The following is a 27,497-nucleotide window of genomic DNA, read 5'->3' as shown; positions in this document are numbered from 1 at the left end:
GGCTTGCAGCTTTAATTTAATTGCCTGCATTGCTAACTTGTATATTACCGATCTAATGGTCAGCGGCCTACATGAGTGAATTCGATCTTTCTCCCCTTACCTTTAAAAATTGAAGTTATTCTACTTTGTCGCCAACTGTCTGGTATTCGCCGAACATTAAAATTTTTTCTACGTTTCTCAACAAAGCTTCCGTATTTTCTGGTCCTAGGCATTTCACTAACTTTTGGTTCTTCTGTCGGCAATTATTTCCAGTCCACAAATACGTTACGCTCAGCCAAGTTTTCTTTGCGCCATTGTACAGGATAACCAAAGGTGCTCTTGACATTTTGAATGTATTCTTTTTCATTTGGCTCCCTCATGGATGAGCATTCTGACTCCCCCTCCCTTCCTTTCCGATTTAGGTCTTTGCACACTTTCGAAACATAATTCTCGATAACTGCGGCTCTACCGTGTCTCTAAGGTGCGTTTCTGTAATCGCGTATACCCCTATTTGTTCTTTATTGAACTGCTCTTCTATCTCTGCCCAATTTCCCTTTCTTCTGTCGCCCTGCATGTTTATGTAGCCTACTTCATGGCAAGTTCTCTTTCTTGTTTTCCTCCTTTTTCGGCTATTGACGGCGATGCTATTCTGAGGTTACCTTAGCGGACCTTTTTCATTACTACCTACGCTGTCTCCCGAGCAGCCGTGGGCCCCCCAAAAATCAGGCGCGCGGCCAGCAAGTCCCCAGCCCACTTCTCGTCCAAGCCTGTGATTGAAGTGGATCCTGTCTCAGTGAAAGTGACCACACTTTCTCACTTCCCTGCTTACTTTTACAACTTCGAAACTTTTCTCTCCAGTTGTCCATATAGCCTGATAAGCAGCCACTATAGCTCTTTGTACGTTACTGTCACGTACAGGCACCTCCGGCGCCGTGCGCACCACAGTCTGCACCTGGGGAAGCAGCTCGCGCAAGTCGTCTACCCCCTTCGCCAAGCGCTACGCTAGTCCTGCCTCTTTTCTGCTTAGGACATCATTTAGCGCACCTGCTACTACGACAAGGTTGCGTCCCTGGACATTTTCCGCAACTTTACTTGTGCTAGCTCCATGACAGCGCCCAATGCCTGCCCTGCAAATGTCGCTACTGCCACTCTTTTATCGCCTTTAGCCTTCTCCACAATTGCTTCTGTGCATCTAGCCAGCTTTGAGTCGCCGGCGATATCCACCTTTTCACTGTCTGCGTTCCTGCTTTTCCTCTGAGGCCGCCTCAAGGTAGGGGCAGCTTTTTCCAGCTACCCCCTCCCCAAGTTGCACGCATTCCACGTACTTTGCTGACACTTCCTGCCCTGTCACGTCGGGAGCCTGCGTTCCACTGTCACTACCATTCTCGTTCACGACGGCAGCCCCGTTCAGCTTTTCCTCGCCTGCTTGAAGTCTGTTTTCCACCGCTTTCCGTGCAACACACTCCATATTTCGCTGATTTTTGAGCTCTTGGACTTGCTTCACAAGCTCATCCTGGAAATCCTTCATTTTCTTTAGCCTAGCATCGAGACCACAGTTTTTGCTGGTTGACTGGATTTCCTTTCCATTCTCATCCGTCCCCTCTTCTACCTTGGGGGACCCCCACTAACTGCACGCTTTACCGTCTTTCTTGCCAAGTGCTGCACTTAGCTTTCTCTAAAGCAAACACCGAAGCTTTAGAAGCACGTGCCTCCTTGCAAAGACTGATAAGCGCAGAATCTAAATAATTAAAATGCCGCGAAGTAATTATCACAGATGTTTTAGAAGCAATAAATGCCGCACAGACTTAAGGTATGACACGTGTTCGCACGTGTTCAAACACGCAACCACGCTTTCCCTTTCCTATAGCTAAGCAATATTCCTTGTACCAATACACACATAAACATATAAACTATATCTAATTGTCTTGCCACTTCCAAACTGCTGTTTAAAGTCTATAAAAATTTAACGTCCCACATGGTTGCACGTGCTAAAACACGCGGTGCGAAAGACGCACTGACTATCCTGCAAAACCAAATATACACGAAACGTATCCGCGCACACCAAAAAAGCAAAAGAAAGGGAAACTAGCTAGTTACTATTTAAAGGCTAAAAAGATAGTAAAACGAAAACAGAAGCAAGCTCAAGGCATGCAGAAAAAAATTGTTTTCATCGCCGCCACGTCGTCCTGGCAAAACACGTCCGTCCACCACAAACGTCACAATAAGAGCCCCTGTATAGCGTTCAGCATGGTGCTTTTGAAGCTGCTTTTAACAAGGGGGATTTCTTTGAATCAGCATACCATTCGACATTTGATTGCACCTGACGAAGAAGACGTGCCATTTGATATGTTTCTTTCCTGATTGGACTACATATCATCATCATATTGACTACAATACATACTATATTATTATCATATACATATTACATCATATATAGACATTATTATCACGTTGTAGTACAGCCATTATCTCCAGCCTATATTATGTCCGCTGCAGGACGAAGGCCTCTCTCTGCGATCTCCAATTACCCCTGTCCTGCACCATCCGATTCCAACTAGCGCCTGCGAATTTCTTAACTTCATCGCTCCATTTAGTGTGCTGCCGTCCTCGACGGCGCTTCCCTTAACTGGGCACCCATTCTGTAGCCCTAATGGTCCAGCGGTTGTCTAACCTGCGCATTACATGACCTGCACAGCTCCATTGTTTTCTCTTAATGCCAATTAGAATATCGGCTATCCCCGTTGGCTCTCTTCCTGTATCCTAACGTTACGCCTAATATTCTTCGTTCCGTCGCTCTTTGCACGGTCCTTGTTCTTCAGCTTCTTTGTCAGTATCCAAGTTTCTGCCCCATATGATAGCACCGTAGGATGCACTGATTCTACACCTTTCTTTTTAATGAGAATGGCAAGCTTCCAATCAGGACCTGACTATGTCTGCCGTATACACCCGAACTCATTTTTATTCTGTAAATTTCTTTCTCATGATCGTGGTTCCCTTGTGAGTGATTGACCTGGGTAAACGTACTCCTTCACAGACTCTGGGGATCTGGCTGACTGGGGATCCTGAACTCTTCTTTCCTTCCACGGCTATTGACCATTATCTTTGTTTTGTGCGTATTATTCTTCAGCCCCACTCTTATACTCGCTCTGCTAAGGTTATCAACCATTTGTTGTAATTCGTCCCCTGTGCTGCTGAATAGGACAATGTCATCTGCAAACGGAAGGTTGCTGAGATATTCGCCGTTGATCGTCACTCCTAAGCCTTCCCAGTTTAACAGCTTGAATACTTCTTCCAAGCATGCAGTGAATAGCATTGTGGAGATTGTGTCTCCTTGTCTGACCCATTTCTTTATAGGTATCTTTCTGATTTTCTTGTGGAGAATTAAGGTAGCTGTGTAATTTCTGCAGATATTTTCCAAGGTATTTGCGTAAGCCTCCTGCTCCCCTTGATTACGTAATGCTTCTATGACTGCATCTATGACTCACTGTTGGACCGAAACATTGAAATCATTGTTTCGTCAAAAATGACTTAACAGAGCTTCAACTGGACTGGTATCAGCTTTTGATAAGTTACCTGTCACTGCCATTTTCTGAAATTTAAAACTACCTGTAGTTTTTCTACAGTGCATGGTGGCGCACAGCGTTATTTAGAGGTCGTATCTAGGCCCTCAATATGTGATGTTTTGGTTAGTACTTGCACGTGTCTGGCATACAGCATTATACATCATGCAATAAATACCGTCTAGCGAAACAGAGGATGACGTGGCCCAGTGAGTAGGGTGCCTGGTTCTGCTGCGGGGAGGTGCGTGGTTCGATCCCCACCGCCGGACGCCCACCGCTTTGTAAAGGCAATTCAAACTAACGCAGCACTTTTTTTTACAGAAAGATCGGGAATAAATTCTAGGATAGCAGCAAAAAGCTTTTGTGTAAGCAGCGTGACGAGACCCCTACATCCTTTTTTGTGGCATGAAAAACTGCAGAATACAAATAAGCAACACCTATACATGCATATTGTACACCTTCTTACAAGCTTACAAAAAACCCCAAAAAAGATGTACAAATCCCCGCTTTGTTTAACGGCGAAGAGTTATACACTGCGACAACATTAATTATAGAATGTATGCAACAAAGTATAAAAGAACACACTCGAATACCAGAAAGAGATACAAGAAGGATGCACAAGCGGAAATATTCAACCTGCTTATAAATCATGTCAAAAATTTAAAAGGCAACAACATGCGAGGACGTTTGTTACACTCATGGATATTGTTGTGCCAAAATGTAGAATATGTAGTAGTGTAACAGGTTAGGTTGAAAAAGAACTACACGTCACTTTTCCAAATTAGAAACTTCTTCCATTCCGTTTTGTACATGCTAAAAATAGTAATGCTTATTTTGTTTTCTGTGTGTTTAAGCAAGCAGGAAGTTAGTGTTCAAGTCCTTTTAACCCATAATTAATGTCAAGGAGAGGTGCGAAACAGCAAAGTCCATGCCCAATTTATAACGTGATTCTGCAGTTTTCCTAAAGTTACATAATTTAAGAGAGCAAGCATTGTTGGATGACAAGATTTGCTTGCGTTTGATAACGAGGTTAAAGCTGTGTATTTGGTAAATAGGTGGGATGTTAAATTTTCTAAACAATTCACTCGTGTGGGCGTCGCATTGGGCGTTTGCAATATGTCGAGTCGCGTATTTTTGTGTGTTTGTAATAAAAGTTGGGGCCAGTCCGCTCTGTGAAGGTCGATTGCCAGTGAAGCTGTCTTTGTGCCTGCCAAATTCCTCCCCCCCCCCCCGCCCAATCCATGGTGTGAACGTAGTTGGACACAAAGCCGAGCGAATGCACGAAAGAAAACACGATTTACTGAGGTGCAGTCGAAAGGCGCGTACAAAAGGAGTCCAAAACAGGTTTGTTTGTAATTTGCAATTGATCATACTTCTTAGTGAATTAGCTGAATGAAACTTGAAAGGAGTAGAGTTCTATCCTAGCAGACAAACATTGGGCCGTGCCTCTTCCTCCCGTAGAAGCTCATGTATTGACAGCAGACGGGAATTCTACAACTTTTACAACTTCACTGCGAACTACCTAATTATGAAAAGTAAATGAAACTCGGCGTAATGATAGAGTCGTCTTGGTGGCCAATTATGATATAATTTTTGGGATAGTTTTGATAAAACAAGAGTGACCATAAGTACGTACACACGTTCTCGTATCACCTTTGTTATTAAATGCGTAAGCATTTGTATGCCTGCCCAACGAGAAATACCATACCATACTCCCGTATGGTATGGTAGGATGAACTTTATTAATCTCCTGAAGATCAACCCTTAGGTTGACGCAGGGGGCTCCCACGTCGGGACAGTAATGTTTAACCTTACCGCCGTGTCGTGGGCCTTCTGGACGGCCTGTACTTGATCGAAAAGAACTCCACTATGTAGGACTCGCCGCCACCAGTCTCTCTCCTTGTCACAGTCTGTGAAAGACGCAGAGCAACGTAGGCAGCATGGTTCACGCTTGGCCCGTTTGCGCTTCGCAGGTTTTTCTGTCATCCGTCCTTATGCTGTGCCTGCCTCCTGCTCAGACGGCAATCACCGTTTCTACAACTCTGGGACGCCTGGATTACATCGTAGAATGCCACGCTTTTCCGGGTGTTATCTCGGATGTTTGCCCAGCACCGTAGCTCGCTGTCTGCAGGGAATACTCATTGACACTGGCATCAGTTCCTGAGACTGCCTATATCTACTGGCGGCAAGTTCGTCACTTCAGTGGGCAAGAGAGCAACGTAGACAGCATGGTTCACGCTTGGCCCGTTTGCGCTTCGCAGGTGTGTAAACGATATTCTTTATATGCTAAAAAAGCGACAACCCGTACTTGCTGTTGCTTCCTTGCCCACAAGTGTTTTATGAAATCGCCTGTGACTGTTTTTCGCTAATGTCTGTAATACTACGCTCCGGTGATGTGGAAACAAATCCCGGGCCTGAAATTCGTTCGGCATCATTGCTTTCCTTGGAAGACTTGCCCGATGATCCCGCAGAACAAATGCGGGTTCTTTTTCATTTACTGAAATATCTGCATACTCGTTCTATGCAATCAGCAAAAAGTCAGGCCGAACTGTCCGCTGACATAAAAGCCATAAAAAGCAGTCAAAAAAGTATCGAAACGAAGATTGGCAACATTCACGATAGATTGGATAAACTCGAAGAAAAAAATAAATCGTTCGACAATATGTTTCAAGAACTTAACGGATTACGCCAGACAGTGGAAGGCGCTACCGCCAGGCATGACTCTTTGGACGCTCGTGTAGACGATTCAGAAGATAGGTCGCGTCGCGACAACTTAATTTTCCGAGGTATACCTGACTCTCCTGAATCGTGGGACCAGTCTGAAGCACGTGTCAAATCTGCCCTTCTTTGTGTTGCAGATAATTGGCCCGATAATGCTATCGATCGTGCGCATCGTATCGGACCTTTCGTCGCCAATAAGTGCCGCCCCATTGTTGTGAAGTTTTCAAACTATAAAGTTAAACAAAAAGTTCTGAGTGCACGTAAAAAGCTAAAAGAAAATAACATCACTATGAGCGAAGATTTTTTCACCCGCAACGCGTCGTATACGCTCCAAACTTGCTGATTTTGCGAAAAGTCAATCGGAAATGGAGCCCTATCAGCTTAGGTACAAAACCCTTGTCATGAATAAAAAGCATTACGTGTACACTGCAGAAACAGACAGCGTCGCTGAACGTAAGCAATATGCTTCATCTGATAACCGCCGTACAAATACCAACGCAACTAAAGGTGCACCTAGCTAGAGGTGCGCGAGGGGCTGTGGGCAAGATCAGTTACACACATCTGTACTCTTTACTAACATTCGAAGTCTGTCTAATAAGCGTGACCGTTTAAACTCTGCTATTGATACTTGCAATGCACGCATTCTCGTATTAACAGAAACCTGGCTTCGGCCAGAGGTAATGGATCATGAACTTTTTTTCATCAGTTAATAACTTTTCTGTATATCGCTGTGATCGAGGGTCGCGGACAGGCGGTGTTGTACTGCTCGCCATCTCAAACGAACTCCCATCGTACCGCATCCACATTCCAAGTGAGGTGGAAACCGTTTGGGTTGTCGCTGAATTTCCTAAGCAAAAAATAATCATTGGTGTCTGTTACCGCCCCCCTTCTCACAATTCCATTTTCGTTAACGAACTACACGATGTGATTAATTCTGTGGTGTGTCAATTCCCGAGGTTACCGCTTTTCTTAATGGGGGATTTTAACATCCCTAATATATCGTGGGACTGTGAGCCACCTGCACTAAATCCGCCTTCTTCACTCGCAAGAGATTTTTTAGATATGTGCGCTGTATTTTCTTTAACACAATTGATAACGAAACCAACTAGAATAGCTGAATCAACAGCAAACATTCTTGATCTAGTACTAGCAACACACCCTGAATACATTTCTAACGTCACTCACCTGCCCGGTATAAGTGACCACTCTATTCTATCATTTCGCATTAACCTTTCACGTCCAAAATGAAAAAAACAGAAAGAAAGTTATAAAAGATTATAAAAATGCGAATTTCGAACTAATCAACCAGGAACTTTGCACTTTTCTTGACGGTTTTCTCGATGGTTTCGAAGAGCGAACGGTACAATCAAACTGGGATTTATTTTTATTTAAGGTTCAAGAATGAACAAATCAATACATACCTAATCGTACAATAATTGCAAACGCTGATGCATCATGGTACAACCGCCACATAAAACGTTTGTCGAATAAGAAAAAACGCACATACCGCTCAGCAATACGGTCCCCAGATGACGGCCGCTGGGCAGCCTACGAACAAGCTTCCGCCGTGTACATAGCAGCCATAAAGAATGCTAAAGATACTTTTCTGAATAACACGTTACCGTCAATGCTCACATACGATCCCAAAATGTATTGGCACGTGTTTCATCCTAAAAGTGATAGCGCAATCAGTCTTGTTGATTCTGCAGGGAATGCTTTACCTGATGCGCAATGTGCCCGTGTGTTAAATGAAGTCTTTGTCAGCAACTTCTCTACAACAACACAAACAATGCTTCCTCATGTTAAGCCTTTAGGATTTATAGTAATGTCTCCCATTATAATTGACTACAGTGGCGTGGTCAAAGCTATAAAAAATTTAAAAGTATCCTCCTCACCTGGGTACGCTTCCATTAATCCTAGGTTTCTTATAAATACAGTCTGTTACTCATCAATTATATTAACAAAAATTTTTCAACAGTCTCTAGAGAACAGTTCCCTCCCCACTGACTGGAAGATTGGGAGGGTGGTTCCGCTTCACAAGTCTGGCAATAAACGCTCGCCTCTAAATTATCGCCCCATTTCGCTAACTAGCATTCCATGTAAAATTTTCGAGCATGTTCTATTTTCAAATCTTGTTTCTTTTCTTGAATCGAATTAATTTTTTTCGCCTTGACAACATGGTTTCCGCGAGACATTCTCGTGTGATACTCAACTCGTATGTTTAACTCACCGTCTTCATGCCATCTTCGATCGTTTTTCTTTAGCTGACTATATTTTTAGATTTTTCAAAAGCATTCGATAAAGTATGCCATAATCTCCTTTTATATAAGTTGCGGTTACTAAATTTGGATTCCAAACTGCTTGCATGGCTCGAATGTTTTTTACTAAATCGTTCCCAGTTTGTCTCTGTTAATAACACTGACTCACCTCCGAGTCCTGTTTCCTCAGGAGTACCACAAGGATCGGTGCTTGGCCCTCTCCTCTTTCTAATCTACATTAACGACTTCCCTTCCTGCGTCTCTTCCCATATCAACTTGTTTGCAGATGACTGTAATATTTCGAGAAATAAGTAGTCCTAACGATACTACTATTCTACAGTCTGATCTTGATTCTGTGTCCGCTTGGTGTAAGACTTGGTGCATGGAATTAAACACTAAAAAATGCAAAGTCATGCGTGTAACTAGATCTACTAATTCAAATGTTTCATATCATCTTGATAACTTTCCTTTAGAAGTAGTATCGTCATATAGATATCTTGGCGTCACTATATTCTCAAAACTAACCTGGAATGATCACACTGAATCCATAATCGCCAGCGCCAACAAAACACTTGCATATCTTCGCCGGAATTTCTCACGCGCTCCTCAGGCTCTGAAACTTTTACTTTATAAAACACTGATTCGTTCGAAGGTGGAATACGCCGCCTCTGTTTGGGACCCTTTCCATGACAATCTAATCTGCTCACTCGAAATGGTTCAAAATAACTCTGCACGTTTTATTATGTCTAATTATGCTCGAACCGCAAGTGTGACTAATATGAAATCGAGCCTTGAGCTACCATCACTAGCATCTCGCCGTAAGTTTTATCGTTTGTCTATTTCACCGCATATTTCACCATCATTCACTACACGATGATTTCATCTTTCCTCCCCAGTACGTATCATCACGCATTCACCACCGACATAAAGTAGGCGTTCCTTTCTGCACGACTTCTACTTTTCAGTATTCATTTCTTCCCTGGACTTGTGAAGAGTGGAACCATCTTCCTACCACTATTGCAGAAATTACCGACCATCAACATTTCAAAAATGCTTTAACAGTAACTAATTAGTTCTTTACCTCATATTATTTCTCGTTTTTTCCTCTTGTTTGCTTGTGCTTACCTGTATCATCTACTCATTTTACATTGTTTTGTAGTTTGGTGATTTCTATTGATTTGCTTGTAATTAGAGTATATGTATTGGTACATTATATAACTCCACGTATAAGTGTATCTTTTCACAGAAATGTTTTTTTTTGCCACTCCCCTCTGTAATGCTTCGGCCCTGAGGGTACAATAAATGAAATAAATGAAAAAAGCATGTGATCTAGAGTAACGATGCCATTACGCTTCTCGCAATTGATTGGTACCTCTCTTTCTAGATATAGCTTGTTAATAAAGTTTGGACTTGGATAAGTTCTTGTCTGCAACAATCTCAGAGTACCGCTTGAGCTCTATTGAGCTTAGCGTGTGGCACTGGGAATTCCCTTCTGTTCATGTAGTAATGCCTCGACATTTCACTATATGTAAGCAATTGGTCCCTGTTCTCCTCCTGTATATTATTAAGGGCCTGGTCGCGTAGTGCACGGATAGTAAGTCCTCATGCAGCTGCGTTAGCTATCTCGTTTAAATTCTTCCGAGATGGATCTACAGACCCCATGTGCGCAGGAAACCAGCGGATTTCGATCCCTTGGCAGTCCAACTCACCGATCAGCTGGGCAGCCCTTTTGGTTACAAAGTCATTGGTAAAGTGTCTAATAGCCATCTTAGAGTCACTGTAAATCCTCGTCCACTTATTATTCCTTAAAGCCCATGCTATCGTAAGCAAGTAAAAAACATTATCTACCTGAAAGTCTATTGATCATGAAAATGGTGCTTGTTAACGACTAATCTATTGAACATGGATATCCAAGTGATGAGACGTTGAAGTTCGTGCGTAGAATGAAGTGATTTTCCATCAAATTCGGAAGATGAGTTCTCGGACACGCAGATTTATTGAAGAACACGAAAAATACACGGAACCGTAGCTATAAGCAGCTTCAGTGTAAAATATCTTGTCTCTTTTCTTGATATGTATCTTCCTACGCAAGACTACAGGAGTTTATGTGAGAGGAGAATAATAAACCAAGATGTTGGTATTTAACGGAAGCATTTGTAGAAACTTAGTATGACGCACGACTTAGCTATATTTTGAATTACCTTATCAACCTGTTGGTCCTAACTTAGATTTTCATTAGACGTTACTCCTAAAGACGCAGCTTTCTGCTTTCACAATCTGAACTTTTTCGCGCCGGTGGTACACTTATAAGCAGAAGAGGGGGGCAACCAGATCCCCCTGCCAGGCGTCCGACTTTTCAGGGGTGCTTTGTTTGAGAGAGGTTCGTTGTGCTCTGTGCTTGTGTTGAACAGCCAAGGCAAACAGAACACCAAACTCTCAAAAAGTTAGTCTGGCGGTTCCATGCCGCCAACTTTCCTATACGAGGGCGGCCATTCAAGCGTCTGGTACTCCCGTAGTTACCGAGCACCAGGCCGGGAGTGCTCTTGTGCCAATTTTGCTGGTATAGGTACCCGGTGGCAGTTCTTATCTGCCTCCTACAGCAGCGGCTTATTCTCGACTATTTCGCCAAAGCCGTGGGGGTGACAAGGGGCGTACGGCAAATATTGCAATGTACGAATTGTAGCCGATGAGCTTGCAAGGCGTATTCAATTGGAATACGTCCAAAATCCCACCACATTAGAGATACGCGCCATCAAACTCATCACAGAAATGCACTATTGTTCCACTTTTTTTTTAACAAAACGCTCTTTTAGGCATTCAAGCACAATGTGAACTGTGAAACCATGTATTTCGTCCTTCAATTTGAGAAATAATATCTCAAGACTGGTGCCATCTGCAGATTCACTTTAAGTGGATAAGTCTCGCAATCCCACCGGGTACAATTCGTAAATCGCAATCTGTCGTAATGTAATTGATTCAACAAATAATTCGTAATATTTAGTTACTTAGTCGAGTGTGTATTTCGAGTTCTAATGCTAGTAATGTCCACCTCTTTAGGTAAAGCAGCTCAAGGACAAGAATGATTTTATCTGCCTCAGGAAGTCTTTAAAAATATCGTAAAACTTAAAAATGATCACCCTGTATTGTCCCGAGCTCTCGTGCCTGAATGAAGTAAACGCCAATGACCGTACACAAGAATAGCCTAAACGTAGGACGACGTCTCGTCTGGCCGCTTCTGTCCCGGCTAACATTGATCATTTTGGGTCATCTGCTTGGTCGAAATAAAATAAACCCCTCTCGCATAGCTCTTGGTTTATTTACCGGGTGCACCCCTCAGCCCTTGCGGAGACGTCACCGCAAGGACATCGTAGAAGCCGTCGCCTTGCTGGACTTTCGCCATTTCCAGCCAACATGCCTCGCCCGGAAGATGCGCACAGTACTTGTCGGTAGGAGTGGCCCAGCACTACCCGATGCCACTTCCGATGACTGATTGTGACGCCGATGATTTAAATCAATACATTGCATTTGTGATCTGGAGTTTCTTTATATGTGTGCGTTTATATCCAAGCACCAACAGACCTGGATCTTCCAGCAACTCTCCTTGGTCGCGAATGCACTTTCAGGATATAGCCATTTCTGCCTATGTTACGGCGTCCCGTACAAAAAAGAGCTGCTCGAATATCGGCTGGCGCTACCATTTAGTTGTCCTAAGAAACGCTGTTTACAAGCCCCAGAAGCTTTGCACGACGATATTACTTGTGGCCATCTTGATTCCAAGCGGACACACTACATCGCTCAAGAACGCTTCTACTGTCTCAGCCTGCATCACAATATCGAACGGTATGCGGCTAGCTGCACCGAATGCCAGAGTTAGAAGCGACCGCCGAACACACCGCATGATTGACTTCAGCCAGTCTAGCCCTCTAGCGCCCCTTTTAAACAGGTCATCTCCTTGTACCTTGAGGGATAAGATAGCTCGCAAGCTTATGCAGCGTCAGCGGTTACAGCGCCGCTGTGGCACTAGCAATGCGGTCTATAAAAGCCGCTGCTTCCTGTTCTGTGGTTGTTGCTTGTTGAAGGTGAAGGACGCACACTTCTTTGCGTCTGTTCGCGACGTAAATATGATTTCAGAAGTGACGCCCGCCGATCTGAGGCACCACGGCTCTCGGAAGTCAGACTAGCCCTGAAACGACACCGCCACGGGCCCACTAAAAAGTGCCAGACGCCGGACATGCCAACAGGTACCTTACAAGGAAATGCCAAGTAAGATGGCTTTGTTTCAAAGTGCTCCACCCGAGCCTTTCAGCTTCGCAACACCCAAGGACTGGCCTCCCTGGAAACAGCTATTTCTTCGCTTCCGAACCGCGTCTGAACTAGACGGGAGGCCAGAAAAGAGTCAAGCAGATGCATTGGTGTATCTAATGGGACCTCAAGCCGAGCATATCTTCAAAACGTTCAAACTTGAGCCTGGCGACCAGAAGTTTGAGGTCGTACTGCAGGAGTACGAGGCTTACTTTGTTCCTCGACGGAACATCATTTATGAAAGGGTCAAATTTGGCACCCGAGCGCGACAAGACGGGGAATCCGTCGAGGATTTTGTTACTGCACTGCGCTTGCTTGCTTCCACTTGAGTCTACGGAGAGCTGCAAGAAGATTTAATTCGGGATCGTCCCGTGGTGTGTCTCCAAGACCGTAAGATCTCGAGAGCTCTGCAACTCGATCCGGACCTAAAACAACAGAAAGCATTGTTGGTGGCACGACAGCACGAAACCATCAACCAACAGCAGGCAGAGCTCCACCGCGTGCGAGAACAGGAAGTTCACCAAATACAGTCCCAGAAGAGTATGCGACAAGTGGGGAAGAACGTGCCTCCGCCTGAAAGTGGAAGCAACGTTCCCAAACCATGCGGCTGGTGCGGAAGAAACAGGCATAGTCGAGCGAAAGATGCAGTCTGCAGAAATAGCGACAAAAGAAGACACTTCGAGGCGGTTTGCCGATCAACCAGAGCTGTCAGGAACGTCGAAAACCGGAACGAGGAACCAGGCTTCCTCGGAGTCGCATCTGATTCATCCGCTTACAGGTGGGAAGTTCCCGTTCTTGTTGAATACTCGAATGTAGTATTTAAAATAGATACTGGAGCGGAAGAAACGGTCATTCCAGCGGAGCTCCTCACTCCCATCTTTCCCGCAATAAAACTTCAACCAGCAAGGCGCCGGCTTCAGGAACCTGATGGTAAATCCCTTGCCATATCTGGTATGGCTGCCATGAATACGACGTTTGCGGGAACGAGAAGCTGCGAGGACGTGTATATACTTCAAGGCCTCCGAACCCTTCTTCTTGGGTAAACAGTGATAGAAAGGCTCTGCGTACTACCACAAATCAACGTAGTGAAGAAATTGGACCCCGAATTTGACTTTCCACAAGTGTTCCAGGGACTGGGGACCTTCAAAGAAGAGTATGACTTCAAGTTGAATCCGGAAGCAAAGCCTTTCGCGCTGTCGTCCCCACGTAGAGTCCCTCTGCCTTTGTTCAACAAAACAATACAAGAGCTCGAGCGGATGCAAGCACTAGGCGTCATTTCTCCTGTCACCGAGCCTACTTCATGGTGCGCACCTATGGTTGTCGTTCTTAAACCCTCGGGTGATGTTCGAATTTGTGTTGACTTCACGGAATTCAACACATACGTTCAACGAGAATGGCATCCCTTCCCGGCCGTCGAGTACACCATCGGAATGCTACGGGGAGCCAGCACGTTTTTGAACCTCGACGGTAACTCGGGTTTCTGGCAGATACCGCTGAGTGAAGGGGAGCAAGGAATACACAACTTTTAGCACGCCGTTTGGGCGATTTTATTTCAACCGACTTCCGTTAGGAATTTCGTTGGCCCCCGAACATTTTCAAAGACGAATAGGACAGGTGTTTTCAGGACAGGAGGGAGTCGTTTGACACATGGACGATGTGCTTATTTGGGGTGCCACGCAGGCGCAGCATGACGAGCGGCTTCGTGCAGTGATGGACCGCCTCCGCACAGCGGGCATTACTTTGAACCGAGATAAGTGCGAGTTCAGTGTTACCCAGATTTCACTTTTGGGACATACAATTGGGAACAACGCAGTGCGTTCCCATAAGCAAAAGCTTGACGCGGTGACAGAAATGCCACATCCGACGTCTAAGACAGAGTTACGACGCGTAATTGGCATGGCAAATTATCTGGCCCGCTTTGTGCCCCGCATGGCGGAAGTCCTTAGGCCTCTTTCTTCCATGATGAGCTCAAGACAGGATTATGTGTGAGGTCCGGCGCAGGAGACCGCCCTCCAGAAGTGGAAGACTCATCTTTCATCGGACCCTGTTCTGGGAATCTACGATTCAAATATGGAAACAGTAGTCACAGCAGACGCCTCATCGTACGATCTTGGTGCTGTCCCGCGCAAAAAGCAAAAAGACGGTCAGTTCAAAGTGATTTCTTATGCTTCCAGAACTACTTACAACCACCGAGCGGCGATACGCCCAAATTGAAGAAGGACTTGCCCTCATGTGGGCTAGTGAAGAAAAGTTCCGTGATTATCTCGTAGGAAAACGCTTTAGCCTCGAGACAGATCACAAACCACTCGTATCTTTGTTTGGGTCAAAATGAATTGACGAACTAATACCGAGGCTATAAAGAATGCGCATGCGTCTGATTCGCTACACGTATGACATTGTGCATGTTCTAGGCCGAGACTTCACGGTGGTGGACGCGCTTTTTCGGTCACCTCTTCCACAAACTGAATCCCTGGAACTGGAGGACAAGATCCAGGGCTATCTGTGCTTGGTGGCTTCGTCAGTCCCGGTAACAGCGCCGAGTTTACAGCTTATCGCACAGGAGCAAGAGCAAGACCCGGTATGTCAAGCGCTTATCAACCTGTGTACGAAAGGCTGGCCAAGCCATCGAGACGTTGGGTTTGACCTGAAGCCTTACTGGAATGAGAGGCAAAGCATTGCCCTTGTTGAGAACCTGCTCATGTGCGGCTCTAGGATAGTGATCCCACCGACACTACGGCAGCCCGTCCTTAAAATAATTCACAAGGGACACTTCGGCATCGAGAAGTGCCGGGCAAATTCCAAGAGCTCACTTTGGTGGCCAAGTATCGACGCGGAGATTAAATGACTTGTTAAGAACTGTCACAGCTGCCTCAAGCAGAGCACCGACCGAAAGATGCCTCTGCAACTGACAAGTTTTCATATAGGCCATGGCAGCGCATTGCAACGGATTTATTCTTTCTTGAGGGAAAGTGGTGCCTGATCATAACGGATTATTTTTCGCGACACCCGGAGCTCGTACCGCTGAATAACCTGAACCCGTCGTGGTTGCTCAGTGGCTATGGTGTTAGGCTGCTGAGCACAAGGTCGCGGGATCGAATCCCGGCCACGGCGGCCGCATTTCGATGGGGGCGAAAACACCCGTGTACTTAGATTTAGGTGCACGTTAAGGAACCCCAGGTGGTCGAAATTTCCAGAGTCCTCCATACGGTGTGCCTCATAATCAGAAAGTGGTTTTGGCACGTAAAACCTCATAATTTTTTGAATAACCTGACTTCAGCAGCAGTAATAAACCCCTGCAAATCAATTTTCGCAAGACACGAAATTCCGGAAGTAGTTCTTTCTGATAATAGGCCGCAATTCTCAAGAGCCTTCGGCGCTGAATTTTCAGTTTGCATCAGATTACAACTTTCAACATGTGACGTCTAGCCCTCACTATCATCAGAGCAACGTAATGGCAGAGTCCGCCGTGAAAATTATCAAGCGCTCCTTAAAGAAAACTGCTGACGCTTATAAAACTCGTCTGGCCTACAGGGCAAGCCCACTGAAGAACTGATACAGCCCCGCCGAGCTGCTCATGGGGAGACGACTGCGCACGGCCCTGTCCACGTCCAGCGAAAGCCTCCTGCGTCGGACACAAGACTTCCAAGAACTGGCAGCTTTTGAGAGGTCGCAGGGTCAGCGCCAGAAAAGTGATTACGACCGACGCCACAAAGTGCGCAAACTGCCTGAACTGTCCGAAGGAACAGACGTATGGATCGTAGACATCCAAAGAGAACGAGTCGTTCGAGGAAGCACCGACGAGCCCAGATCATACTGGGTCAACTCCGGGGAAACTTCTCTGCGCAGAAATCGCACTCATCTCGTCCCGCTGCCTCCGACTAGTTTAGAAGATGGCCGAGGAACAACGCAACTGACAGCGGAATCACCAGAAATAGGCAATGATGAAAGAAGCAGCGCGCAACAGTGTAACGATCCCTGTCACAATCACACACGAAGCGGAAGGTGTGTGGTTCCTCCAGAACGATTTCAAGCTTCATAACAAGAGTGGCTTCATTCAACAAAAAAGAGAGGGAGATGTGGGATAAGATAGCTCGCCAGCTTAGGCAGCGTCAGCAGTTACAGCGCCGCTGTGGCACTAACGATGCGGCCTATAAAAGCCGCTGCTTCCTGCTAAAGGCTCTTTGGTTGTTCCTTGTTGAAGTGACAGACGCACACTTCGTCGCGTCCTTTCGCGACGCAAACATACCTTAGCCGAGATCTTCCAACTGCAACCACCCGCCGTGGTTGCTCAGTGGCTATGGTGTTGGGCTGCTGAGCACGAGGTCACGGGATCGAATCCCGGCCCCGGCGGCCGCATTTTGATGGGGGCGAAATGCGAAAACACCTGTGTACTTAGATTTAGGTGCACGTTAAAGAACCCCGAGTGGTCGAAATTTTCAGAGTCCTCCACTACGCCGTGCCTCATAATAAGAAAGTGGTTTTGGCACGTAATACCCCAGAGTTTAATGTTTGTTTTCCAACTGGAACCGTTGAATTATTTTGTGTGCGAGCCACCTGAGCCGGTATTGTGAGTCGACAGCGCTGTCACTGGCCACATCAACAGAAGTTTCTCTCTTCTTGTTACGTATTCTCTCGTTCTTCGACATGGCTCTCCTCACGTCGTAATCAGCGACCGTGGACGCCAATTTGCAGCAGATGTCGAGGTGAGCCTTCACTTGTGTACATCAAACTTCCGCAATTCTACGCCATATGATTACAAAACTAATGGTATGTTCAAGCGTACGAGCAGGACGCATGCCAACATGATTTTCATGTATATCAATTTTGCACATAAGAAAGCGCTTATCCTGCCCTTTGTCACTTATGCCTTCAACATCGCTATACGCCTCGAGCACCGCCTATAGAGGCGCCACTGAAAGCCACCTAGCGGACGCTTCCAACAGTACACGCGGGAGCAGTAGCAGACGGCAACCCTTTGCAGCAAGGATGGCTGAAGTTCGCGGCTGCGATTTCTCCTTTGTTCGGGTGCCAGGCTGCTTCTTCTGCGGTGACAGCTGTACGGAAGATGCTGACCTCTGTGCGAGCGGGTATGAACACGATATTACCGGTGTTTGGGACAACATGGTCCACATACGTGCAAGGTGTGTCCCGCAGACAAACGCCATGAACCCTATTTACATGACGTGGAGCTCATGTTCACTAGCCGATAATTTTGTTGAGTGATGCGATTTCTCGATGGTTTTTTTTATGCTACCCTTGCGGCAATGCTGCTTCTGTACCTGACTAATAAGCACCCGTCGTTAGTGCAGACTTATATCAAACAAATCCGCACGGTGCAATCTCTGCATATGCCGTTGTGATTTTTCTGCCGATGAATACATGTGACATCGCCGAATAAGTGCAGTCGAAGTCGCCTCAAGAAGAGTGATTGCCAATGTATTGATGGAAACGCGTAACATACGAACGAAGTCACCAAACACACATGTAGGCTAATAAAAGCGCACGTTAGTGCTGTATCACCGATGCAATTCTGCTGCATACGCCGATGAACTACCGTTCCCGCTGCAGTTTGTGCAATTTTAAATTCCCCAAGGGAGCTGCTTCGAAACGTACAAAGCTAAAGACTGACTAACTTTTCAGTGCTTTTTTATATTACTAGAGAGAGGTGCCACATGATATATTTAAAGGCCAGTCAAAGTAGATGAGCGCTGGCGGCAAGGCCCGGTTTAGTCGTCTGCAGCGTAAGTGTAAGAAAGAATTCAGTTTAGTACAAAACTCGCATGCAAGAAAGAACTACGTTGTGAAACAAACAAATCACAAATCACTGGGCGTGTTGAGTTTGCACAGGCAGCATCGAGGTGTGATGACTTCGCATTCCCAAACGGGACGCGAACTTTTCACCGAGAAATAGAACAAAAATACCATATGCAGCAGCTATTAGCAATTCTCGCCCTGAACTACCTATTTTCTAAACACATTTCCCAAAACGCAAACAATATCTAAGATGTCCTCGGGCGAAAAGAATAAAGCTGTTAAAGAAGCACTTCCTTGGAATCATTCCGATAAGACACAGCGTGATTTATGCCCTTTACAAACAAGGCAGGGTGAAAACTTCGCAGCTCAAAAGAATCGACAAGAGTTATACATGGAGCAACTAGCAACAGTTAAACATGTGCGAAGCCACGCATAAAATAGATGGAAAAACATGAAGTGCGTGACAGCTGGTGCGAGGATTTACCGCGCCACATGAAACCAACAATTTCAGTTCTTGCAAACTTCGGTAGCTTTAACATACAACGCAATGCGCTCGTGCAGTTGTGCTACCTAGCTAGCGCAACGCGGCAAAGAAGCGGAAAACAATATAAGCGGCAAACAGCATTCCGAACTTTAGCGAAATGCCTTTAAACCTCTTGCTGCACTGCCGACGAACTTCGTTGCTCACGCGTCTAACTATGATCGAGTGGGAAAAAACACCGACGAGACAAAGGAAAGGATGAGAACAAGAAATTTCCCTTCGAAGCGACGATCCACTTTTGCTACCGTTGCTCCCGCTGATGAGGCTTTGCCGGGAATGATTAGAACCGTATCGCCGGCACGCCTTCAGCGGTATTTGAGCCCCCCACCCTGCAACAATTCTTCTTCGACATTCCCTGAAGCTTTGGCCACCCCACACCACGTGCGAATTGTGTTGCCTATCTTGCTCTGAAAACGTGAATAAGACAGAGAAGCACGATGAACGACACAACAAACTACGGCGCGCGCCAGGCTCCTCTCCCGCGTGTTCTGCGCAAGTCCGCCACCAGTGGCGCGTCCGTCGGCGTGCACGGCGCCTATACAGGAGACCACCGACTACGGTCGACTCGTCCTCGCTTATGCTCGCCCGCCTCGCTACACAGTCGCCACCAAATTCCCATACTTCGCTCAAGACGACGATTCCATTGCCAAGATTCCCTCCAGAGCAGTAAAGGCGCGACGTCTTGCTAGGCTGCGCCACATGGCGTCGTAGCATTGGTAAAGAATCCGCAATGATGACCGTCATGCCGTGGCTCCCGTGGGAATATGGAATCCTTTAAGGAAGCGTGGCTTGTGCCAGATGTTCCTGGCTCACTGTGTTTGGTCGTATGTTATACGATCGAACGTCTCAGTCAGGTGAACTATCCCATAGCACGCCTCACGGACATTGGACGACTATCTGACAAAACCGAAGTCACGCAAGTCGTACGTTTCAATGCTTGCAACGCCCGACCAACTGACCGACTCGACCGGCGATCTTCGTCTGCCAATCGCGAAATGCCACGAGCTATCATCCCGGACGACAGGAAACGCAAATGGCCGTCGATATGGATAGCGGAAGAAAAAAAAGAAGAAGCCCACCTTCCCGGCCCTGCGAAAGTGGACGTCCAGCAAAGCTGTTGAAAGTCGCCGCTACAACTGCTGAGGAGGGTATGCAATGCTTTATTGCTTTATAGTAACGGTAGTAGTGCTCAGTTAGAGTAATAGTAGGAATGGGAGTAATGGTAATTTTGACGGCACGTCGCCACCCATAGCGGTGCTGCAACAACACTGAAAACGGTTGACGCGCTGGTTATTATATAAACAAAAGGCTAGAGACGTCACTCCCCACGTCGCAAGCTGACGCTGCCGCGGCAGGTTGCGCAACAGTAATGTTTACCGGGAAACGTATGCAGGGGGTAGGGGGGGGGGGTTATGTCCTTCGCATTGCTATCACGAGCGCCATATCACCAATTATGTAGATCAGATGCTTGTTTGATCTTGTTTTTTATTGAAAAGTACGCTGTTCTGTATGTTGTTACGTTTCGCCTACGACGCGCGGTATATCCGGCGCGGATGCAACGGACGCCGGGGCTTCGTTCAAAGCGGCGGACATTTTGGCCCGTTCAGCGCCGCCGATACGCCTCCCCGCCAAGCGCGTCCAGGCATGTTTCAATGCCACGTGTCTTCAAGTGTGCGTGTGTGTGTGTGTGCATGTTGGTGCCCACGCTTGTCAAAGCGCGGCAGCCGGGGAGAGGAGCTGCCCAAGTGTGAAGCGAGGAGGTCTGAGCGGCGCCGGCCCGGCGGATGCGTCACTACACTCGTCCCAACGTGTCTCTCAGCCTGTCCGTGCCGCGCATCACGTGCGCCTCTGACGAGGCGTTCCTTCTTCCCCTCGACTCCGAGAGTATAAGAGCAGCTGCTCCCGGACGCCGAGGGAGGCTCCGATTTCTTCCGTTGAGTTACGTGCTCTCCCGTCTCTCCACTTCGGTCGACCTGACCGCCCGCTATTTTGCGATGCTAGAATAAACAAGTTGTTCTGTTACCAGTCGACTCATGGTTTGCCGGGACCTTCGGATGCTTCCAGTTGTGCCCCAGGCCGCCAGGCCAACGCCACCCTTGGGGCTTGCGAGCCATATGCAACAACGGGCGTCAGCGCTGAGATTCCAACAACTGGCTGCCAGCGGTGAGATCGCGACAACGGAGGCCAGCAGCGAAGATATGCGGTTGACTGTATGCTGAGCAGCACAACGACCATCCGGGAGCAGTGCAACGAGCCCTGTGTGATGACTGGTTGCCTGCAGCGGAACGACTGCGCTGAATTCTTGGCTGCGAGGTTTCGTGAGTGCGGGACTTTCTTCTTCCGAGTTTTGCCAGGCTTTTGTTAGTGTCAGAAACAGAGCTGGTAATTGTGGTTGTCGTTGCTGCCGGGTTAGTTTGCGGCAAGACAATAGTAGGCAGTAGAGAAAGCAGCATTCAGAGCAGCCATGGATTTGAAGTCGTTGAGCAAACCGAAATTGCTGGAGCTTGCAAGAGAGTTGGGTCTGGATGTCTCAGACAAACTCAGAAAACCAGAACTGCAGAGGGCTATTCTTGAGTTAGAAGCTGAGGATGACGAGCTGTCGGAATGCCTTGAGACCATTGAGGAGAGGGCAAAAAGACAGGAGCGCGACCTTAAAGAGCAAAAAGAGAAACAGGAGCGCGAACTTAAAGAACAGAAAGAGCGAGAGCAACAAGAGAAAGAAAAAGAGCGAGAGCAACAAGAGAAAGAAAAAGAGCGCGACCGTCAACACGCTTTGGAAATGAAGCGTCTCGAGGTAGAGATAGAACGCGCTCGTAATGGAAGTCAGGCACACGGTGCAGGAGAACGAGTATTGTTCAAAATGACTGACCTGATGCGGCCGTTTAAGCTTGGAGAGGACATTGGTTTGTTCCTGGTTAACTTTGAGCGAACGTGCGAGAAGCAGGGGTTTTCTCGGGAAACGTGGCCACAGCGCTTGCTCACTTTGTTACCCGGCGAGGCGGCCGACGTAGTCGCTCGCTTGAAGAGAGAGGAGGCAGAGGATTTCGACAAAGTGAAATCGAGTCTGCTAAAAAAGTACAGGCTGTCAGCGGAGGCGTTCCGTCGGAAGTTTCGGGAAAATGAGAAAGGCAAAAGTGAGTCGTATACAGAGTTTGCCTACAGGCTTATGTCAAACATGCAGGAGTGGCTCAAAGAAGAGAAAGCGTTTGGTGACCACGAGAAAGTTCTGCAGTGTTTCGGGCTGGAACAGTTTTATAGTCGGTTACCTGAGAACGTGCGGTACTGGGTCTTGGATAGGCCAGACGTTAGTACGGTGGCTAAAGCCGCCGAGCTAGCCGAGGAGTTTGTGACGCGTCGGGCTCGCGGAGCTAAGGACGGTCAAAAGGGTGAATTTGGCTCCAAGTTTGAGAGGCCGAAGTTCACACCCATGAGAGCAAGGGGGGACACACGTAGTGCGGATGCGAGTGAAAGCAGTGCGACCGAACGTAAGGAGACGGCGGCAGCCGAAGCCGAACGCAGAAAGCGGTTGGAGACGATCCAAGCGCGCGTGTGTTATACGTGTCAGAAGCCGGGTCACTTTTCGGCGCAGTGTCCAGAAACAAAAACAAAAGTCGTGTTTTTGTCATTATGCAGCACTGACGAGAACATGAAGCTTCTCGAGCCTTACATGCGAGACCTCCTCGTAAACGGGAAAGAGTGCGCAGTGCTTCGCGATTCCGCAGCTACGATGGATGTAGTTCACCCCTCTTACGTAGAACCCGATATGTTCACGGGCGAGTGCGCATGGATCAAGCAAGCCGTGGAAGCTCATAGCGTGTGTCTGCCCGTAGCAAAAGTGCTTATTGAAGGACCTTTCGGAGCGCTTGAGACGGAGGCCGCAGTGTCATCTATGCTGCCCCCCCCCCCCCCCAGTACCCGTACCTATTTTCGAACAGGTCCGATCACCTCCTGCGCGAAAAGGGGCTTTTGTTTGGTGAGGCTAGCGTTCAGGCCTTAACCAGATCGAAGGTTCGGGAGCTCGCTGCAAAGGCGGTAGTTGCGGGGCCGACGTTGTCGAACAATGAGAAAGGGTCAGAAGCGCAGCAAGCTGATATTCAGAGCACGTCCGAACTGAATAAAATTGAGCCTGTAGCGTTGAAGGCACCAGATACCGGAGAGGAAATGCCCGATAAGGGAAAGTTAGAAGAGCTATCTGCAGATTTGCTCATCGCGCCTACGTCAGACGGACTTCATAGGTTGCTAAAAGTCAGCCGGTCGGCTTTGATAGCCGAGCAAAAAAAGGATGGCAGCCTAGAAAACATACGCTGCATTGTCAAGGAAGGTATCGCCAAGAAAAATGCTCATTTTGTGGAAAGAGGTGGAGTCCTGTACCGGAAGTATCTAGACCGCAGGGGAGTGGAGTTCGATCAGCTGATCGTGCCTCAGTGCTACCGTCAGGATCTGTTGCGCTTGTCGCATGGGGGTTCGTGGTCCGGACACCTAGGAGTTAAGAAAACTAAGGACCGTCTCTTGCAAGAGTACTATTGGCCAGGGTGTTTTCGGGACGCAGACCACTTTGTGAGGACATGTGACACCTGTCAGCGGGTGGGCAAACCAGGGGACAAATCGAGGGCGCCGTTGAAGTTGGTACCTATCATTACGGAGCCTTTCAGACGGCTCGTTATTGATACAGTGGGACCTCTGCCGGTAACAGCCACGGGGTACAGACACATTTTGACTGTGATCTGCCCAGCGACAAAGTTCCCTGAAGCAGTGCCGCTTAAAGAACTCAGCTCAGTTGAGATAGTCAATGCACTACTGTCCATATTTGCGCGAGTTGGTTTTCCTGCGGAAATCCAGTCAGATCAGGGCACGGTGTTTACGAGCGCTTCGACGACAGCCTTTCTCGAAAGGTGTGGGGTAAAGCTGTTACACAGCTCAGTGTACCACCCCCAGTCGAATTCCGTTGAGAAGCTCCACTCCGTCATGAAGCGCGTGTTGAGAGCATTGTGGTTTGGACAACAAACTGACTGGGAGCTGTGTCTGCCTGGGGTGATGTTTGCATTGAGGACCGCGCCGCATACGGCTACGGGGTTTTCGCCAGCTGAGCTAGTATACGGTCGCTCGCTGCGATCTCCGCTTCGCATGCTTCGAGACGGATCACTGCCCTCTCCAATGGCTGCAGACCGTCTCTTCCACAAATGGCCGCCTCCTGCGCTGGAGCCTCGCTTTGAAACAACATTCCTTTGAGGTGCGTTACAAAAAGGGGAGTCTCAACGGTAACGCCGATGGCTTAAGTCGAAGCCCCTAACGTAGGAATCAGCCTCAAAGTTGTTTGTTACTGATGTTTTTCTTCCTGAGGCAGGATTTTTAACATATTGCTTTTGTTTAGTGTTTCAAAGTGATGACGTGATTTCTAGTGCAATTTTCCAATTTGTGGACGCGTTCTGAGTGCTGTTAGACTACTGTAAAGAGCTAGGCAGTGGTATAAAAGGGGAAAGAGCCTGGCAGGACTTGGTGAGGGTTGTTTCGTGCTTGCTGACTGAGCGGTTGAGTTCGGCGTAGTTCTAACGCTTGCCGGGAACGAGAACAAAAATGTCAACTCTCCCGAAGTCACTTTGCAGTGTCCTGTGTGAACCTGATCGAGAGAACGAGGCCTTCTCTGTGCGCTGCGCTCAAGAAACGCCGAAGGACGCCCCACTTCGGTTATGAGCATCATCGAGCGACATCCCTCCGGACAGCGGATGCAGTCCCCTGACCATCGGGATCTCCTTCCCCCGGCGGGGCGGTCTGTTACGTTTCGCCTACGACGCGCGGTATTGCCGGCGCGGATGCAACGGACGCCGGGGCTTCGTTCAAAGCGGCGGACATTTTGGCCCGTTCAGCGCCGCCGATACGCCTCCCCGCCAAGCGCGTCCAGGCATGTTTCAATGCCACGTGTCTTCAAGTGTGTGTGTGTGTGTGTGTGTGTGTGTGTGTGTGTGTGTGTGTGTGTGTGTGTGTGTGTGTGTGTGTGTGTGCATTTTGGTGCCCACGCTTGTCATAGCGCGGCAGCCGGGGAGAGGAGCTCCCCAAGTGTGAAGAGAGGAGGTCTGACCGGCGCCGGCCCGGCGGATGCGTCACTACACTCGTCCCAACGTGTCTCTCAGCCTGTCCGTGCCGCGCATCACGTGCGCCTCTGACGAGGCGTTCCTTCTTCCCCTCGACTCCGAGAGTATAAGAGCAGCTGCTCCCGGACGCCGAGGGAGGCTCCGATTTCTTCCGTTGAGTTACGTGCTCTCCCGTCTCTCCACTTCGGTCGACCTGACCGCCCGCTCTTTTGCGATGCTAGAATAAACAAGTTGTTCTGTTACCAGTCGACTCATGCTTTGCCGGGACCTTCGGATGCTTCCAGTTGTGCCCCAGGCCGCCAGGCCAACGTAACCCTTGGGGCTTGCGACCCATATGCAACAACGGGTGTCAGCGCTGAGATTGCAACAACTCGTGCCAGCGGTGCGATTCCAACAATGTTCTATGCGTGGTTCCAAAGAATATATGCACTGTTCACTTCACTTTGCCGAGTGCTTTTAGCCTCTGTCTTACGGGGATATGAGATATTGAATTTGTTGCTTGCTTACATGGGTATGGGCCATTAGTGATAGTTTTCGGTATGCTCTTCTTTATGTCGTATGTGTGGTTCCAAAGAATGCATGCACCGTTCGCTTCACTTTGCCGACTGCTTTTAGCCTCTGCCTTACGGGGCCATGAGCCATTGCATTTTTTGCTTGCTTACAGGGTTATGAATGTTTACGGGGGTAGGAGCCATCGTTGATGATAGCTTTCTATTGACGGACGCGAGAGAGAAAGAGAGAGAGAGAAAACTTTATTTGGTCCACTAAGGGTTTAGCGTTCGGTCTTCGTCTTCATCGCTGCAGACGCTAGACCTTCTTAGCAGGGTTGGGCCCCTAGTCCAGGGCTCCACTGAGCCGCGCTGCTTCGCTTGCGTGCTGCACCATTGCCCTTTGGGCGGCGAGCTCGCAGCTGGTGAGCCGGCTCTCCCACTACTCCGAACTCGGGGTTTTGTTTTGGTGGAATGTGTAGTTACGTTTACACTCCCAGGTTATATGGTAAAGCGTGGGGGTTGCCCCGCACCACGGGCATATGTTCCTAAATTGTGTAGGATACATCTTGCTTAGTATATGTAAGTTAGAGACGGTTCCCGTTTGCAGCCTCCGCCAACTAGCTGCTTCTTGTTGTATTAAGGCTTTGTGTGGCGGGGAATATCTAATTCTTTTGCCTCTGTGGTAGTTCAGTAACTCTGAATAGCCGATCTCCACGGTGAAGTGCTGTCCCAGGGCGTGTGGCCGCTCGACTCGGTACGTGATCTCGCGAGCCAAGCTGTCTGCCCTTTCATTTCCTTCTGTCCCCGTGTGTGCCGGAATCCAGATTAGTTTGTGGGTTGCGGGGTGTCTGAGGTATTCTGCCTTGCGGAGGATAGCTAAGGCAGCCCTGCAGATTCTACCCTTTGTTTAGTTCCTGCATGTCTCTTTTGAATCCGTTAAAATGACCATTGATTTGTCTTTTCGATAGCCCTCAGCCGCCGCCAGCGCAACAGCGACCTCCTCCGCTTCCACTATCCTGGCGCTACGTGTAGTTGCGCAGGTGGTTAGCTTGCCTGCGTTGTCAACCACTACCTAAGCTGCCTTAATGCAATTTGCATGTCTATTCCATGGACACAGTGTTGCACCATGAAAACCGTGTTTTCTTGTTTGGCTAAATGCCTTTCCACATAATCAGCCCGCGCCTGCCTTCTGGCCGCGTGGAGATTTGGATGCTTGTTTTTCGGAATGGGATTGACCTGCAGGGTCTTACGGATATCGTCGGGTATATCGGCGGATCGATCAAGATGCCTCCTTGGGTCGCGACCTAACCTTGTCAGGAGCGCTCTTCCCGTAGCCGTGTCTCTGAGTAGGTGAAACTGTGCTCCAAGCGGTGCTTCTGCCAGTTCGGCGAAGGTGTTGCTAATCCCTAGCTGTAGCAGCTTGTCGTTCGGTGTGTTTCTTGGTAGGTGGAGTGCCGTCTTGTAGGCCTTCCGCAGGATTTTCTCTGCTTGTTCCGTTTCACTCTTGATCATGGGGTGGTATGGCAGCGAGTAGATTACCCTGCTGACTATGAAGCTTCTGACGAGTTTTAGCGTGTCGTCTTCTTTCATCCCATGCCTTCGGTGGGAGACTCTGGTTATCATTCTGCCTACCTGTTCAGCCGACTTGCTGAACAGGCTGAGTGTGTGGCTGCATTTCCTGGTTGCTTGTAGCCACATTCCCAGGACTCTTATCATGTTCCTCTCCGGGATGTTTTGCCCCTCCAGTTTCACCTCGAGTGGTGCATCAGTGGGTACGTGCCTTCCTAACCTCAGTAGCTCAG

The 27,497-nt window shown here is 47.9% G+C and overlaps 1 protein-coding gene across 1 annotated transcript in view; it reads left to right on the top strand.

Annotated features, from left to right (window-relative positions):
* LOC142583571 (uncharacterized) overlaps positions 1–27,497 on the top strand; it is a 116,885-nt gene that overhangs the window by 47,253 nt on the left and 42,135 nt on the right. Inside the window, exon 3 of the mRNA XM_075694058.1 lies at positions 5,513–5,800. Coding sequence (XP_075550173.1) covers positions 5,768–5,800 — 33 coding nt within the window. The 5' untranslated portion in view covers positions 5,513–5,767. The remainder of the gene's footprint in view (positions 1–5,512; positions 5,801–27,497) is intronic.

This window comes from Dermacentor variabilis, chromosome 5 (assembly GCF_050947875.1).
Source record: "Dermacentor variabilis isolate Ectoservices chromosome 5, ASM5094787v1, whole genome shotgun sequence".
NCBI classification, from domain to species: domain Eukaryota; kingdom Metazoa; phylum Arthropoda; class Arachnida; order Ixodida; family Ixodidae; genus Dermacentor; species Dermacentor variabilis.
The sequence above is the reverse complement of the archived record's forward strand: the minus strand, read 5'-3'. Positions and strand labels throughout refer to the sequence as shown.